General features: G+C 44.3%; 1 protein-coding gene across 1 annotated transcript in view; it reads right to left on the bottom strand.

Moving 5' to 3' along the window:
* The window catches only part of LOC140389312 (transient receptor potential cation channel subfamily V member 6-like), a 92,762-nt gene that overhangs the window by 33,999 nt on the left and 42,557 nt on the right, over positions 1-16,206 (bottom strand). Inside the window, exons 9-10 of the mRNA XM_072473480.1 lie at positions 12,947-13,033; positions 11,281-11,357 (exon numbers count right to left, since the gene is read on the bottom strand). Of these exons, the coding sequence (XP_072329581.1) occupies positions 11,281-11,357; positions 12,947-13,033 (164 nt within the window). The remainder of the gene's footprint in view (positions 1-11,280; positions 11,358-12,946; positions 13,034-16,206) is intronic.

Raw genomic sequence — 16,206 nt, 5'->3', positions numbered from 1 at the left:
GATACCAGCTTCAACTAAAGACCTTTGCCTTATCCTGACCAGTTGATGTACTTAGCACATGGTTAATGTCTGTGTTACAGGCTGTGAGCTCTGTGCTCCTAGCTAGCTGCTACTCGAATGAGCGGGAACTCTGATGTCCCCTGTCTTTATACTGCATGTGCTCTCACTGGTGATTGGCTGCGGTGTTGTGTATGTTGATTGGTCCCACTGTGTGTCCATCAGTGTGTGTCTGCACCATGATATACCGGTGTATATTATGACAATGGCCCTTGACGCGAAGGCCACTGGAGCCCAGGACGAGGTGTCGTCCTTCTGGAGGAGCACCGCCCCAATGCCGTCCTGGCTGGAGTCTGTGGATATTTTAGTCTCCGTCGCTGGGTCAAAAAAAGCTAGAACAGGAGCGGTGGTTAGCTTCGCTTTCAACTAAAGCCACTCTGCTTAATGTGCAGGTAGCCACTGGAAAGTAGTGGACTTCTTCACCAGGTGCCTGAGGGCCGTGGTGTGTGACGCAAGGTTGGGAATGAACTTCCCTATAAAATGTACCATCCTCAGGAAGCGGAGGACCGCCTTCTTGGCCTCTGGAGTCTTCATTGTGTTGATGGCCTTGACTTTATCCGAGTCTGGTTGCACACCCTGCTGGGATATCTGATCAACCAGAAACTTAATTGACGACATGCCAAAGGAGCATTTGGTTTTGTTTAACTTCAGGCCGTTGGCATGTATGTGCCTGGAGACTAGTTGCAGACGAGAAATATGTTCCTCTGAGATCGTGGACCATATGATGACGTCGTCAACATAAACCCGCACACCGTCAATGCCCTCTAGCATTTGCTCCATTATTGGATGAAAGATTTTGGAGGCTGAAACAATACCAAACGGCATGCGGTTGTAGCAATATCTTCCGACGGGTGTATTAAACCTGCAGAGCTTCCTGCTGGACTCATCCAGTTGTATCTGCCAGAAGCCATGCGATGCATCCAGCTTTGTAAAGAATTTGGCATGTGCCATCTCACTCGTCAGCCCCTCCCGCTTCGTGATCGGGTGGTGTTCCCTCATAATGTTGTGGTTCAGATCCTTGGGATCGATACAAATGCGCAGTTCTCCAGAGGGCTTCTTGACACAGACCATCGAGCTGACCCAGTCAGTTGGTTCCATCAACTTGGTGTTATGCGAGAGTACCTTTAAGAAATGGGTGCTTAAGAAAGGTACCTTTAAGAAATGTTTAGCTGCTCATGTTACTGCAATGATGTCAGAGTGTGGGTGGAGCTGAGCTCTGGTTCTGCTTTTTAGTTTCACTTTGAGAAAAGCTTGGGTGTGTCTGTCTTTTTGGTTTCATTTTTCAGTGTGTTGCAGCTGAAGTCAGCCAAAGCAGCTGTACTGCTGTTCTCTGCCATGAAGGACGATGTCTTAATCATTTGGTGAATTCAAAAATTTAAATATTTTAAGTACTGAATGTGCTTTTGGATGTTAAAAGGACAGCTTAAAGGATTACTTAGTGTTGTATTCTTTGGGGGTTATCTTTGAATTAATGGTTACTAACATATTCACTGTTTTAAAAAGGTTAACTTGTGTTCATAGAATAAACATTATTTTGTTTTAAAAAATACCTTTCCATTTCTGCTGTATCACACCTGTAGAGTGGGCCATGTGCTCCCCATACCACAATCTATTAAAAGTTGTGGGGTAGGTGAACTCCATGATACAAATTGGGGTTCTCTAAACCCTGACCCATAACAATTGGGGGCACGAGGGGGATAAAAGTCTATCTATTGGATTGGCTTTGTGAACTTAAAGACAGTGAGGGGTGAGCATATTGTGGTTGCTTTTCAGGTGTGGTATTTTAGTTTAAGTGGGGAGTGTGTTGTGGACAATGGCTCTTTCAGAGGCTTTGAAGTTTTTCGGGGTGGAGGCAGTCACACGCAGTACCTTACGGACAGAGACTAAAAGCAGACTGTTAGATTTGGCAAAAACATTGCAGTTAACATTACCTGACCAAATACGAAAAGGTGAGGTAATTATGGCGGTGGCTAAGCGTTTAAAGTTGCCTGAGATACAGTCTGACTCAATAGAAATGGCAAAAATCCAGTTGCAGATTAAGCAACTTGAACATGAAAAAGAAATTAAGCAGCTAAAATATGCAATGAGAGAAAAAGAAAAGGAGAGAGAAGAAAGAAACAAAGAAAGAATAGCCCTAGCAGAACAAGTTTAAAAAGAAAGGGAGATACAGATCAGGGAAAAAGATAAAGAGAGAGAGTTTGAACTTCAGGAAATGGCCATGAAACATGACAGTCAGTTAAAATTGGCAGACGTAAAGGGAAACGTACAGTTGGATGATAGTGATGAGGATAGTGAGAAAGAGCGTCATAGTTGAAGGCGTGGTGGGGATCTATTTAAATATGTCCAAGCATTGCCAAGGTTTGACGAGAAGGAGGTAGAAGCCTTTTTCATTTCATTTGAGAAGGTAGCTGAACAAATGAAATGGCCACAGGACATGTGGGTATTACTGATTCAAGCAAAGCTGGTAGGTAGAGCTAGTGAAGTGTTTGAATCACTACTGGAGGAGGTATCTGGCACGTATGAGGAGGTGAAAAAATCCATCTTAGGTGCATATAAACTAGTGCCTGAAGCTTACAGCCAAAGGTTTAGAAATTTAAGGAAAGAATTTGGTCAAACATACATGGAGTTTGAAAGGATCAAACAGAGTAATTTTGATAGGCGGATAAGGGCTTTGAAAATAGACCAAACGTATGAAGCTCTCAGAAAAACTATACTTTTGGAGGAGTTTAAAAATTCAATTCCTGATGTAGTGAGAACTCAATTGGAAGAGCAGAGGGTTAAAACTGCGAGGTTAGCAGCCGAAATGGCAGATGATTATGAATTAGTTCATAAATCAAAGATTGGTTTCCGACATCAGTTTCAGCCTGTGAGAGAAAGAAACTGGGGACATGAGAAATACTCAAGTGGTAACGTAAATGTGATCTGATGGGAGATAATAAGGAGAGTGTACCTCAGATTAAAAAAGAAATCCAGGAAGGTGGAAAAGACATGAAAAGTTTCAAATGTTTTCACTGTAATAAACTAGGCCATGTAAAGTCACAATGTTGGTGATTGAAGAAAAGCACTGGGAAGGCAGATGTGGTAAAACAGGATAAGACAATGGGGTTTGTTAAAGGGGTAAAGGAAAGCCCAAGTGAAGCGAAGGAGGTGCAATAGATTGTACAGCCTGATCAAGAGCTGATTGATAAGAAGGTGCCAGATCTCTTTAAAGAATTTACTTGTGTGGGTAAAGTTTATTCATGTATATCAGGAGGAGCAGATAAAGAAGTCACAATTTTAAGAGATACGGGAGCTAGTCAATCTTTAATGGTAAGAGATGAAGAGTCATGTAGCTTGGGAAGAATGTTGCCAGAAAAGGTGTTAATATGTGGAATTCAGGGTGAGAGGAGTATCATTCCATTATATAAGGTAAGGTTGGAAAGTCCAGTGAAGAGTGGTGAAGTGGTAGTAGGAGTAATAGAGAAACTATCTTGTCCAGGAATACAGTTTATCTTGGGTAATGATATAGCTGGATCACAGGTGGGAGTGATGCCGACTGTGGTTGATAAGCCACTGGAAAATCAGACAACTGAAGTGTTGAAGGACGAATATCCTGGGATTTTTCCGGATTGTGTAGTAACAAGGTTGCAAAGTCACAGGTTCAGACAAGAGGAGAAATCAAAGAGTGAAGATGAAGTTGAAGGGCAATTATCAGAAACGATTTTTGATCAGATGGTTGGAAAAGAACAAGAACAGGTGGAGGATGAGGCGGATATTCTTAGTTCAGGAAAATTGGGGGAGTTACAACAAAAAGATATAGAAATAAAACGGATGTATCAGAAAGCATACACGGAAGAAGAATCTGAGTGTATACCAGAGTGTTATTACTGTAAAAATGATGTCTTGATGAGAAAACGGAGACCTTTACATATGCAGGCGGATGAAAAGTGGGCAGAAGTTCATCAAGTAACATTGCCGGTAGGGTATAGAAAGGAGCTGTTGCGAGTTGCACAGGAGGTACCAGTGGGAGGTCATTTGGGGATAAGGAAACCTCAAGCAGTGATAAAACCAGTGCTCTTAATACCCATTCCAGCATTTGAGGAACCTTTAACAAGGGTCATAATTGATTGCGTAGGACCGCTTCCTAAAATAAAACATGGGAATCAATATCTTTTGACTATAATGGATGTGTCTACTAGGTTTCCAGAGGCCATTGCAGCATGTAATATTACAGCTAAAAAGATTGTGGAGGAGTTACTTAAATTCTTTACTAGATATGGACTACCCGCAGAAATACAATCGGATCAGGGATCAAATTTTACCTCGAGGTTATTCAAAGAAGTAATGTATAGCTTAGGAATAAAACAATTTAAATCAACTGCGTACCATCCAGAATCGCAGGGAGCGTTAGAAAGGTGGCATCAGACATTAAAGACAATGTTGAGGGCTTATTGTCAAGATTATCCAGAGGATTGGGATAAAGGAATTCCATTTGAACTGTTTGCAATAGGGATGCACCTAATGAGTCAACCAAATTTAGTCTTTTTGAACTAATTTTTGGTCATGAGGTAAGAGGACCACTTAAATTGATTAAGGAAAAATTGGTGTGTGAGAAATCGGAAATTACATTATTGGAATACATGTCAAATTTTAGGAAACGATTAAATAGAGCAGGTGAATTGGCTAGACAACATTTGAAAGTTGCACAAGATGTGATGAAACGGGTAGCGGACAAGAAATCCAAAGTTCGTAGTTTTGCCAGTGGAGATAAAGTTTTAGTGTTGTTACCAGTGGTAGGTGAACCTTTAAAAGCTAGGTTTTGTGGACCTTATCAGATTGAAAGGAAATTAAGTGAGGTAAATTATGTGGTAAAAACACCAGATAGAAGGAAGACTCACCAAGTGTGCCATGTGAATATGCTTAAAAGGTACTTTGAAAGGGAAGGAGAGAAAAAGGACCAAATCCAGATGATTGTGAATTTGGCAGACCTCAAATTAAATTGGAAAATGAGGATGTTCTTAAAAATTGGGATAAATTCACCGCTCCTGATAGCTCCGGGGAAATACTCAGGGAGTCCGGTAATAATAGCTTCATTGAAAATCTGGGGGCAGTTTCGCCATCACTTCAGGTTGGGGGAAGGGTCAAGGGAAATGCCGATTCGGGGGAACCACAGATTTGAGCCAGGGAGGTAGGATTGAAATTTTCGGAAATGGGAAGAGAAGGGGATTAAGACGCTAAAAGATTTGTTTCTTAGGGGTCGATTTGCAGGATTGAAGGAGCTGGAAGCGAAGTATGGGCTGGAGCAGGGAGAAATGTTTAGATACATGCAGGTTCGAGATTTTGCCAGAAAGGAGATACAGAGCTTCCCGGAGGAACCAGCCTCCGCATTGCTGGAGGAGGTGCTGACGACAAGGGGACTGGAGAAGGGGGTAGTGTCAGTGGTGTACAGAGCTATTTTGGAAGAGGATAAGGCACCACTGGAAGGGGTCAAAGCAAAGTGGGAGGAAGAGTTGGGAGAGGTTATGGAGGAGGGGTCTGGTGTGAGGTGCTCCGGAGAGTAAATGCCTCCACCTCATGTGCGAGGTTGGGGCTGATGCAGCTGGAGGTGGTATACAGAGCACACCTCACGAGGGCGAGGATGAGCCGATTCTTTGAAGGAGTAGAAGATGTGTGTGAGCGTTGTGGGGTGGGGGGGGGGGGGGGGTGCCCGCTAATCACGTTCATATGTTTTGGTCCTGTCCAAAGCGAGAGGATTACCGGAAGGAGGTTTTTAGGGTAATTTCCAAGGTGGTGCATGTGAAACCGGACCGGGTCCCCAGGAGGCCATATTCGGGGTGTCGGACCAGCCAGGGTTGGAAACGGGTGCGGAGGCAGATATCGTAGCCTTCGCCTCGTTGATCACCCGAATGCGGATCCTGTTGGGATGGAGAGCAGCCTCTCCACCCTACGCCCTGGCGTGGCGGGGGACCTGTTGGAATCCTTGACTCTTGAGAAGGTTAAGTTTGAACTGAGGGGAAGGACGGAGGGGTTCTACAAGTCATGGGCATTATTCATTATGCACTTTCATGAACTGGATAACATCGAACATTAGTTGGGGGGATGGGTGGGAGGGTTGGGGGAGGAGTGGGGCTGTGTGTATTAAGGGTGACTATGGGTAATCCCTGAATCCTTTTTGTGATTTGGTCATATAAACATGCGGGCTAATGTTTGGGGGTTGGTGGGAGGATGGGATTGTTGTTATTGTTATGGGGATTGACATATTGGTTGCTGATTAATGTTTATTGTTGGTGGGTATAAATTTGGGAGAAAATGTGAAAAAGGAGGAGAATAAAAATATATATTTTTTTAAATTGGGATAAATTGTTGAGTTACGTTCCAGAGGAAAACGAACTGACCTGAAAGAGTTATTGATATCACATGGGCAAGTTTGTGGAGATAAATTGGGAATAAATGATTATACATGATGTAGATGTGGGAAATGCTGTTCCAATCAAACAACATCCATATAGACTTAACCCTTTAAAATTGGCACAGGTTAACAAAGAGATTGAGAGTATGCTTAAAAATGGCATAATTGAAGTGGGCTGCAGCCAATGGAGCTCACCCATCATGATGGTACCTAAACCAGACGGTACCCAATGGTTGTGTGTGGACTATAGAAAGGTTAATGCAGTTACAAGAACGGACTCTTATCCTATCCCACGTTTGGAGGATTGCATTGAGAAAGTGGGACAGTCCGCTTTTATTTCCAGATTGGATTTACTTAAAGGATACTGGCAGATACCTTTATCCGAAAGGGTGAAGGAGATTTCAGTTTTTGTGACTCCAGATGGTATATACCAATTCAAAGTTATGCCATTTGGCATGAAAAACACCCCAGCCTCATTTCAACGGTTAACAAACAAAGTCATTTCAGGATTACCCAATTGTGCGATTATACATCGACGATCTGGTAATTTTCAGCCAGACATGGACAGAACATTTGAAACTACTGATGGAGTTATTTGATCGACCCCCAAACCTAGCTTTTAAACGTTCACCTACCACTGGTAACAATACTAAAACTTTATCTCCACTGGCAATCGACTTCAGGAGGCGGGTTTGGTGACAAAACCTAGCCAAAAGTGAATTTGGAAAGACCCAAGTCACTTTCCTTGGCCATACAATCGGACAGGGTTGAATGGTCCCACGGGATGTGAAAACAAAAGTTATTGGGGACTTTCCGATACCCTCGACACGACGGGAAATGATGCGATTTCTTGGTATGAGTGGATTTTACCGGAAATTTGTACCCAAATTTAGCAGTGTGGTCGCTCCACTGACGGACTTGCTCAAGAAGCGTAACAAATTCCAGTGGACAGCGGAGTGTCAACAGGCATTTGACTGCCTGAAGGCTGTGTTAACCACTGCTCCTGTGTTAGCCATCCCAAATTATACCAAACCATTCAAAGTGGCGGTTGATGCGAGTGATGTGGGTGTAGGTGCGGTGCTTCTACAAGACGATGATGAAGGGCTAGTCAAGCCTATTGGTTATTTTTCAAAGAAATTGAATTCTCACCAGAAAAAGTATTCCACGATTGAGAAGGAGATTTGAGTTTGGTGCTGGCTTTGCAACATTTTCACATTTATGTGACCAGCAATCCGTCTGACACCGTTATATATACTGATCATAACCCATTGACGTTTTTGGAGCGATTCCGGAATAACAATGTTGCGCTGGAGTTTACTGTTACAGCCATTTCATTTAAAAATAGTACATGTGGCAGGATGAGAAAACGTGATAGCTGATGCTTTGTCATGAATGTGATGAATGGAAACAATTTCAGTTGGAGGAAGAAGAACGAAAAAAAAATGGACTATATTATTATACCTGTTTGCGTGTGTTGTTTTTTGAAACGATAAAGTATATTTACTGTATGCATTTCTTAAAGGATGGTGAAAAGGTGAACAATGAAACAATCTTGAAGTTGATGGTGTTTTTTTTTAGGGGGGGAAGATGTCATGTGAGAGTACCTTTAAGAAATGGGTGTTTAAGAAAGGTACCTTTAAGAAATGTTTGGCTGCTCATGTTACTGCAGTGATGTCAGAGTGTGGGTGGAGCTGAACTCTGGTTCTGCTTTTTAGTTTCACTTTGAGAAAAGCTTGGGTGTGTCTGTCTTTTTGGTTTCGTTTTTCAATGTGTTGCAGTTGAAGTCAGCCAAAGCAGCTGTACTGCTGTTCTCTCTGCCATGAAGGACTATCTCTTAATCATTTGGTGAATTCAGAAATTTAAATGTTTTCAGTATTGAATGTAAACTCTGATGTGCTTCTGCTTAAAGGTTGTTAAGTCTTTTGGATGTTAAAAGGACAGCTTAAAGGATTACTTAGTGTTGTATTCTTTGGGGGTTATCTTTGAATTAATGGTTGCTAAGATATTCACTGTTTGTTTTAAAAAGGTTAACTTGAGTTCATAGAATAAACATTGTTTTGTTTTTAAAAATACCTTACCATTTCTGCCATACCACACCTGTAGAGTGGGCCATGTGCTCCCCATACCACAGTCTATTAAAAGTTGTGGGGTAGGTGAACTCCATGATACAAATTGGGGTTCTCTAAACCCTGACCCATAACATTGGATATTATTCCCTGATCTTGGAGCTCCAGCAGCTGCGCCTTTAGACGGTCTTTTAGGGGCGCCGACACCCAGTGTGGCGCATGGATGACAGGCATCAGGCCTGAGCAGAATTTTATAGCGGTAGGGCAGCGTACCCATCCCACTGAACACATCCGGGTATTGCAATAGTAGCTCCTCAATGTCGGCCTGAAGAGTGCTATCGGCAGAGGACATGGCATGTACATGCTGGATTAGATGGAGTAGCTTGCATGCATGGGCACCAAGCAGCGAAGCCCTGCCAGGCTTGACAATCTCAAACCGCAAAGTGGCCTTGATGGCCTTGTTGGATACATGCAGGTGACAGGACCCTAACGCAGTGATGGCATTTCCATTGTAGTCGAGCAACTGGCAGGCCGGCGGAAGAATTGTTGGCTGCCTTTGGATACGAGCAAGATCTGCTTGGGATATTAGATTGACCGAAGCACTGGTGTCCAGCTTGAACCGGATGCTACAATCGTTGACTTATACTGTGGCATACCACTCGACCGCATAATCCACATTGAGGATGGGTGTGTGTGTTGCTGAATGCGAGGAGGCCTTGTCATGCATGGTGATGGTGCCCACTCGATATGGGGACTCCGGGCAGTCGACCTGTGGATCCGTGACGGGATCAGGTTCCAAATCCAGCAGCCCTTGCTGCACACTTCGAACGCGTCTGCATTGGAGCTGGGATCGCTGGCCCCCTATCGGAGGTGCAGACCTGCACAAAGCCGCATGATGGCCAAGCTTCTTGCAGTTGAGAGATCGCCTGCCTTTTGCAGGGCATTGCCGCTATAAATGGGCGGTGCCGCAGTTGGGGCACGTCATCATGTCGATGTCGCGATGCTCGGTGCGTCGTTGCCAGCCGCCGCTCGCACCTGCGCAGTGTAGTCTTTGGCCGCTTCGTTCTCCCAACCGTGGTGCACATGCGTGGGACCCCTGGAAAAGCGCGTGAAATGGCCGCCTACGTCGATGCTCAGGCACCGCATTCGGGCGATGGCCTGTACACTCTCAGCTTTGTGTTGGGCAAGTTGGTCCTGCTCTGCTAACTTCAGGTGGGAATAGCGACTTTTCGCCTGTTTGTGGACTTTGCACGTCTCGATGGCCACTGGCAGGGTCATATTTTTTATTTTTAGGAGCTGCTCCTGCAGGGCGCTGGAGTGGATGCCAAACCCCATCTGATCCCTGATGAGGGCGTCAGCGGTGTCACCGTAGTTGCAGGATTGCGCGAGAATGCGAAGATGAGTGAGAAAGGGCTGGAAAGGCTCATCCTTACCCTGAAGGCACAGCTGGAAGACATAACGCTCGAAGCTTTCGTTTGTCTCTACCTCACAGTGACTGTTGAATTTGGCTAAGATGGTCTGGAACTTGGTTTTGTCCTCACCGTCGGCAAAAGTGAGCTAATTGAAGATTTGGATGGCCTGGTGCCCCGCAGTCGACAGTAGCAACGCGATTTTTCGGGCATCGGACGCACCTTCGAGGCCCGAGGCCTCAAGGTATAGACTGAATTTCTGCTTGAAGACCCACCAGTTGCGCCAAGGTTCCCGGAGATCCGGAGGTCTGGAGGTGCCTGGATCTTTTCTTTGCCGCTGGAAGGCAGTTGCTGGTCATCAATGATTTTTTGAAGGTAAATTACTTAAAAGCAGTAGCCACTCCTGGTACCATGTCGTGTTATTCACCCTGGGGTTACAAGGACTGCAACACGATGCAGTTCAATGATCAAGCATACACCAAACGTAGGCATGGTTCAATAAGATTTATTGAACTTCAGTAACGAAGCACACAGCTGCCTGTGGGTTGACTCTCTACTACTCTAAGTAAACTAACATTAACTATCTAGACCAGGCTAGCTTTGATCCACGTGTAGAAGGTGTTGAATGATTTGTACACCCTGACTGTCACTACAGTTGTCACCAGTGAAAAGAAGCAGAGTGCTGATGCCTCATGTGTTTTATAGTTGGAAGCCCCCCTCTGGTGTTCTGTCTGGTGATTGGTCGTGTTCTGTTCTGTATGTTGATTGGCTCACCTGGGTGTCTGTCGCTGCCTGCTTTTACCTCATGATGTGCATGGGTGCATATTATGACAGCTATCTCCAAATAAAGTTAATTGAAGGACAGCTGATTCAACATCCCAATTCTGCGATGTGAAATAATGTTGAACGTATTGTCCCTGCTATTTAGTTGCCTGGGCGGCTAATGGGTGCATGATGCTGTACAGAGCCTACAACCATTCTCCATGCATAGGAAGTACATCAATTTAATTCCAGCAATTCAACTGGTGTCAGGCTCTCATCTTGAGCACAGGCAGAGGCTCTGCATTATGGCTAATTGGGAGATAAAGGCCGTAAGTGTGCACAAAGTAGGTTCCACACTTTATGTACCGCCAACTTTGTTAACAATAGTAAAGGAACAATCTATCCCAGCATCACTGAGAGCCTAATCTTTGCAAATTATAAATACAGCAAGGAGTGAGACATCGTTATCTAATCTGATCAATTTTCAGTTGTGATTACCAATTTGTAAATTATTCACCTTCTCTAATTGGATTCCAATATACTTTCTAGAATGATCCAATTAGGAAAAGAAATGACAAGAGCAGGAGATTATACTTACAAGAGCAATGGAAAAGGCCCTCCAATTGATGTATTCCCTAAATAATTTCTTGGACCAATCCTGTACAGATAAGGGATCTGGAAATGAAAATAAATATTGAAATTTGAGACCATCAAATACCTGCCTTAGGCAAGATGCCTGGGTGGCATCAGCAGCTCCAGGGTGCTACCTTGACCAGGGGTCAACCACCTGAGGCCTCCAATTGCCCAGGAGACCCCCCCCCCCCAAGTCTGCCTTGTCCCTGTTTGTGGAGACCTGTACTAAACAGGTCCGGGTCGCCTTGGCGAGGCCGGTTGATCCCAGGAGCTGGTTAGTTCTGGCATAGACATAGTTAAGTATGCCTGACTGCACAGTTAACAATGCAAATCTGGATCCCATCCATTGAGGGATCGCGATGTGTGGCGAGATCTCTTTCGCTCTCGTGGGGCGTAACGAGTGTCAGGAATCCTGGAAGATGCTTCTCTCGAGATTTGCCAGCCATATCCTGTCCTGATTACAGTAGGATGTGCCCGGTAAATCACACCCAATAAATATATTTTTTAATAAAATTAAAGTGCCCAATTAAGGGGTCATTTAGTGGTGGCCAATCCACCTCCCCTGCACATCTTGTTGTGCGGGTGAGACACCCACAGACACGGGGAGAATGTGCAAACTCCACATGGACAGTGACCCAGGGCTGGGATCGAACCTGGGTCCTTGGCGCCGTGAGGGAGCAGTGCTAACCACTGCACCACCGTGCTGCCACCCGCCCAATACATACGATGCTTACTTCAATATTCCCATGCCAAGCGCATTGGCAAATGTTACAAATATCTCCAGTGCAGCCTGGAAAGATGATGCACAATTGTTGAGGAAAATTGTGGCTTCCACAGCCACTGGCAATATGGTAAAGATGGACTGTAGTACGTTTTTGTTCCTTCCAATGTTGATACATTTAACTTTTATAAATCTGTCAAAACTCATATTATTTTCATTATTGGCTTCTTTTGTGGAGCACAGCCTCTGAAAGATCTGCTTTTGGGACAGCAAGAAATAAGAGTTTCTTAGTTTGCACATTTTGGTGTGGGAATATCAATGGTTATGTGCAATGCACCCCAGTAACTCTGCAGGTTAACTGTGTTGTTTCTGGCTAAGATATCTTTTGACACTGGATTCCCAGAATCAGAGGTGATGCCAATAGCCACATTAAGAACTGTTAACAAGCTTCATAATAGATTGAGTCTGGGAATTTATCATGAAGTGATTCACAACTGTGAACTAACCTATTGCCATTCTGTTGCACAGTGCACTGGAATTCCAAGATTATTTCCTCATTAATGCTTTATAAATCCTACCTTGTGGAAAATGTAACTTTTTTCTCACAAGCTTGTGAAGAAGTAACTTTTGGGGAATACCACAACAGAGCTCATGGAGCATGGCAACCTTCAGCTCCATTAGGTCTTCTGGAAATGGCATCACTTGCAAGATTGGATAACCACCTTGCCATCTAAGGCTGGGTAATTGTTTGTCGGGAGAATTCTACGGCTCTGCCTTCTCTGGACTTCTCTTCGCAAACAGCTGACAAGGGTGAGTAATTAAAGAATTTCTTTCCCGGCTACTCTCTCTCCATAAACTGCAGGTGCTTCATTTCACTTTGAGGTATTCAGGACAAAGATCTGGGACTTACCTCACTGATGAGTATCACCAGTGCTCCAATGATGGTTATCAATTCACCCACAAGTCTCAGATAATCTTCCTTTGTTTGATAGGATTCCTAAATTAAGTAAGCAATATAAAGATGACTGTTAACACAAATACAATGCATTTATCACAAACAAAGATGACCCTGTACCTTGCTAATTGGTAAAATTAGAAGCTTGACCCTCCTACAGAGGGGGCCAAAAATAGGTGCAGAGATAGCAATATATGATTAACCCGGACCCATTGACTGCAATGCAGGCAGCACAGATACTTGGCTCAGATGTCTCATGCATGGTTCACCCCTGAGGTTCAGGATACAAATTTCTCCCTGAATGCCATATGTGGGTATGGCATCCTACTGAGAGCCCTTCTCCCCCTTCTTCTCCTCCCTCTTCCAACAGCTCCTCTTACTCTGCATGACAATCTGTTCATTCTCCAATTCATGCTGTATTCTAAGAGAATGCCGCATGTGTGGGGACAACTTGTTTGTGCAGAAACATTAAAATCAACACAAAGTCAATACGCACTTGCCAAGTCATCCTCTGCAGGCTTTTGTATAATCTGTAGAATTATAGCAAGAGCCATTAGAAATCAATCAGTTACTAACTTGAAATTATGTTAATAATTCCTTTGTGGGCAGCTGATGGGGGCTCCATCCTGCGGAGGAAATTGCACTTTGTGAGCTCCAAAATGGCAGTGCGAATGTCAAATTAGCGTTACATTAAGGTAATATTACATTAAAAATGACCTTCCTGTTCTGAATACTTTCATTTTCATGTTCGCTGTACATACATGCATAAATATACCAAATATGTTATCAGATTATATTCCCTCCAAGATTTACCCCTTTCAGTGAAAGGAGTTGGTTCAATAGGAAGGATCCGCCTGGTAGTAGCAGTTATCTGTTAATCTGCTGAAAGAAGTTAGTTCAATTGATGTTAATTACTGAAGCACATAGCTAAACAGTGCAGTGACTCATCAGAAACTCTGTATAAGAGCTGGTCCTTTAAATTGCATGGACAGTAAGGGGAAACGAGGAGATTATGTCCAAGTGAGGTGTAGATGGAGTGTGGAGTTGGAAATTTGGTTCACATGGGAAGTTGGTGCATTGGGCAAAAGAGTTGCTCCATCTGATACCTTTTTTTAAAAAAAATCAGTTTCCAGAACTTGGAACAAGAGAAGGAGCTGATTGGTCAGTAAGTCAACTTTAGTTCCTCGTCTCCAGTTTAGAGTAAATAATTAAAAAGTAAACTTAGGGTATGGCAGGGTAGCTTTCCTGTCCTGTGACATGTGGGGAATTGTGGTTACTTCACGTGGGCTAGATAAATACGTGTGTAGGAGGTGTCACCAGCTGCAGTACCTTGAGCTCCGGGTTTCAGAACTTGAGCGGTAGCTGGAGTCACTGAGGTGCATCTGCAACCCTGAGGACTACATGGATAGCCTGTTTAGGGGGGCGATCACACCACAGGTGACGATTGTGCAGGCAGAGTTGGAACTGTTGACCACCAGAAAGTTTAGGAGGACTAGGCAAGTAGTGCAGGAGTCCTCTGAGTCTAACTCACTCACAAACCGGTTTCCCATTTTGGATGCCACTGAGTGTGATGGTCCCTGGGAGGAATGCAGCAGAAGCCAGGTTAAGGGCACCATGGGTGGCTCAGCTGCATAGGGAGGAAGAGTGATGGAGGAATTGTGGTAGAGGACTTGATAGCTGGGGAAAAGACAGGCATGTCTGCGGCCGTAGACATGATTCCAGGATGATATGTTCCCTTCTTGGTGTCAAGGTTAAGAATATCACAAAGCAACTGCAGGGCATTCTTAAGGTGAACAGCCAGAGGTCGTGGTTCACATTGGTATCAACAACATGAGTAAAAAGAGGGATGAAGCCCTGAAAGTAAATCTTAGGGAGCTAGGAAGACTGTAACAAGCAGGAATTCAGAGTCACCACAGAATTGCTACCAGTGCCACATGCTAGTGAGCCCCAAAACAGGAGGTTACAGCTAACAAATGTGAGGTTCCTGAAGCATTAGGACTGGTTCTGGAGGAGGTGTGACCTGTACAAGCCCCTCAATGTGGCTGCGACCAGTATCCTTGCTGGGAGGTTTGCTAGTGCTGTTGGGGAGGGTTTAAACTAGTTTGGCAGGGGAATGGGAACCTGTGAGTAACCTCAGATAGGGCAAAATTAGAAATGGAAATGGAAGGCAAAAAAGCAGTGAGTTTTGTTTAGTGTATCTTTAAACCCACACACTGCTCTTTATCTGTTGGGGAATAGTGGGGAAGTAATGGAAGGATTCCTGAGCTGATTATCAGCCTTTTGATCTGCGTTCTGGACCCTCCTTTCATGGCCGACATGTCTTGGAGTTGGACTCTAACCCCGAGCTTCTGGTCCAGCAGTAGGGGTGTTACTCACTGTGCCACAAGGCCTCCTAAAGCTGTGAGTAATTGGAAAACAGAGTAAACAAAAGATGGAAAATAAAAAATGAGAGTTTGACAGTGCACAGGGGTGCACTTCCTGCACCGGCTGAGGTTATTCATGAAGGTTCGCCTTCTCAACCTTACCGCTCGCCTGAGGTATGGTGATCCTCAGGTTAAACCACCACCAATCAGCTCTCCCCTTCAAAGGGGACTATGGTGACTCTACCTTACCTTTATACTTCAATGCAAGGAGTATAGTGAATAAATCAATGAGCAGAGGGCACAGATGAAAGCATGAGTATGCTATCATAGCTATTACAGAAATATGAACAGGACTGGCAGCTCAACATTCCTGCTGACTGGGTGTTTAGACAAGATAGGATGAGGGATAAAAAAAGGAGGGGCTGTCAATTTTGGTTCGAGAAGCAATTACAGCAGTAGGAAGGGTGATATGTTAGAAGGATCATCTATTGAGGCCATATGGATTGAACTTAGAACAAAAAAGGGGCAGTCACTGTAGCGCACAAAGACTCCGTGAGACGAATAGAGTGAAGTTGATGAGGCTTTATTAAGCGTGTCTGTTCCCCCGCAGCTCGATAGTAGAATGGCCTGCGGGGGAGGACTCCGGCTTCTTATACTCCGCCTTCAGGGCGGAGCTAGAGGTCATCGGCCAACCAGGACCCGGGATCTGTCAGCCAATGACATTAGGGCTTCCAGTCCCACATGACCCCTAATACATACTACCACAGTCACACTACCAGCAGTGTACTGTAGAACCGAAAGCCATCAGCAGGAGATAAAAGAGGCAATATGTAGACAAAACTCTGAGAATTG

The sequence above is a fragment of the Scyliorhinus torazame genome, chromosome 14 (assembly GCF_047496885.1).
Source record: "Scyliorhinus torazame isolate Kashiwa2021f chromosome 14, sScyTor2.1, whole genome shotgun sequence".
Classification (NCBI taxonomy): Eukaryota; Metazoa; Chordata; class Chondrichthyes; order Carcharhiniformes; family Scyliorhinidae; genus Scyliorhinus; species Scyliorhinus torazame.
Note: the sequence above shows the minus strand (reverse complement) of the source record. Positions and strands in the feature narration are given on the sequence as shown.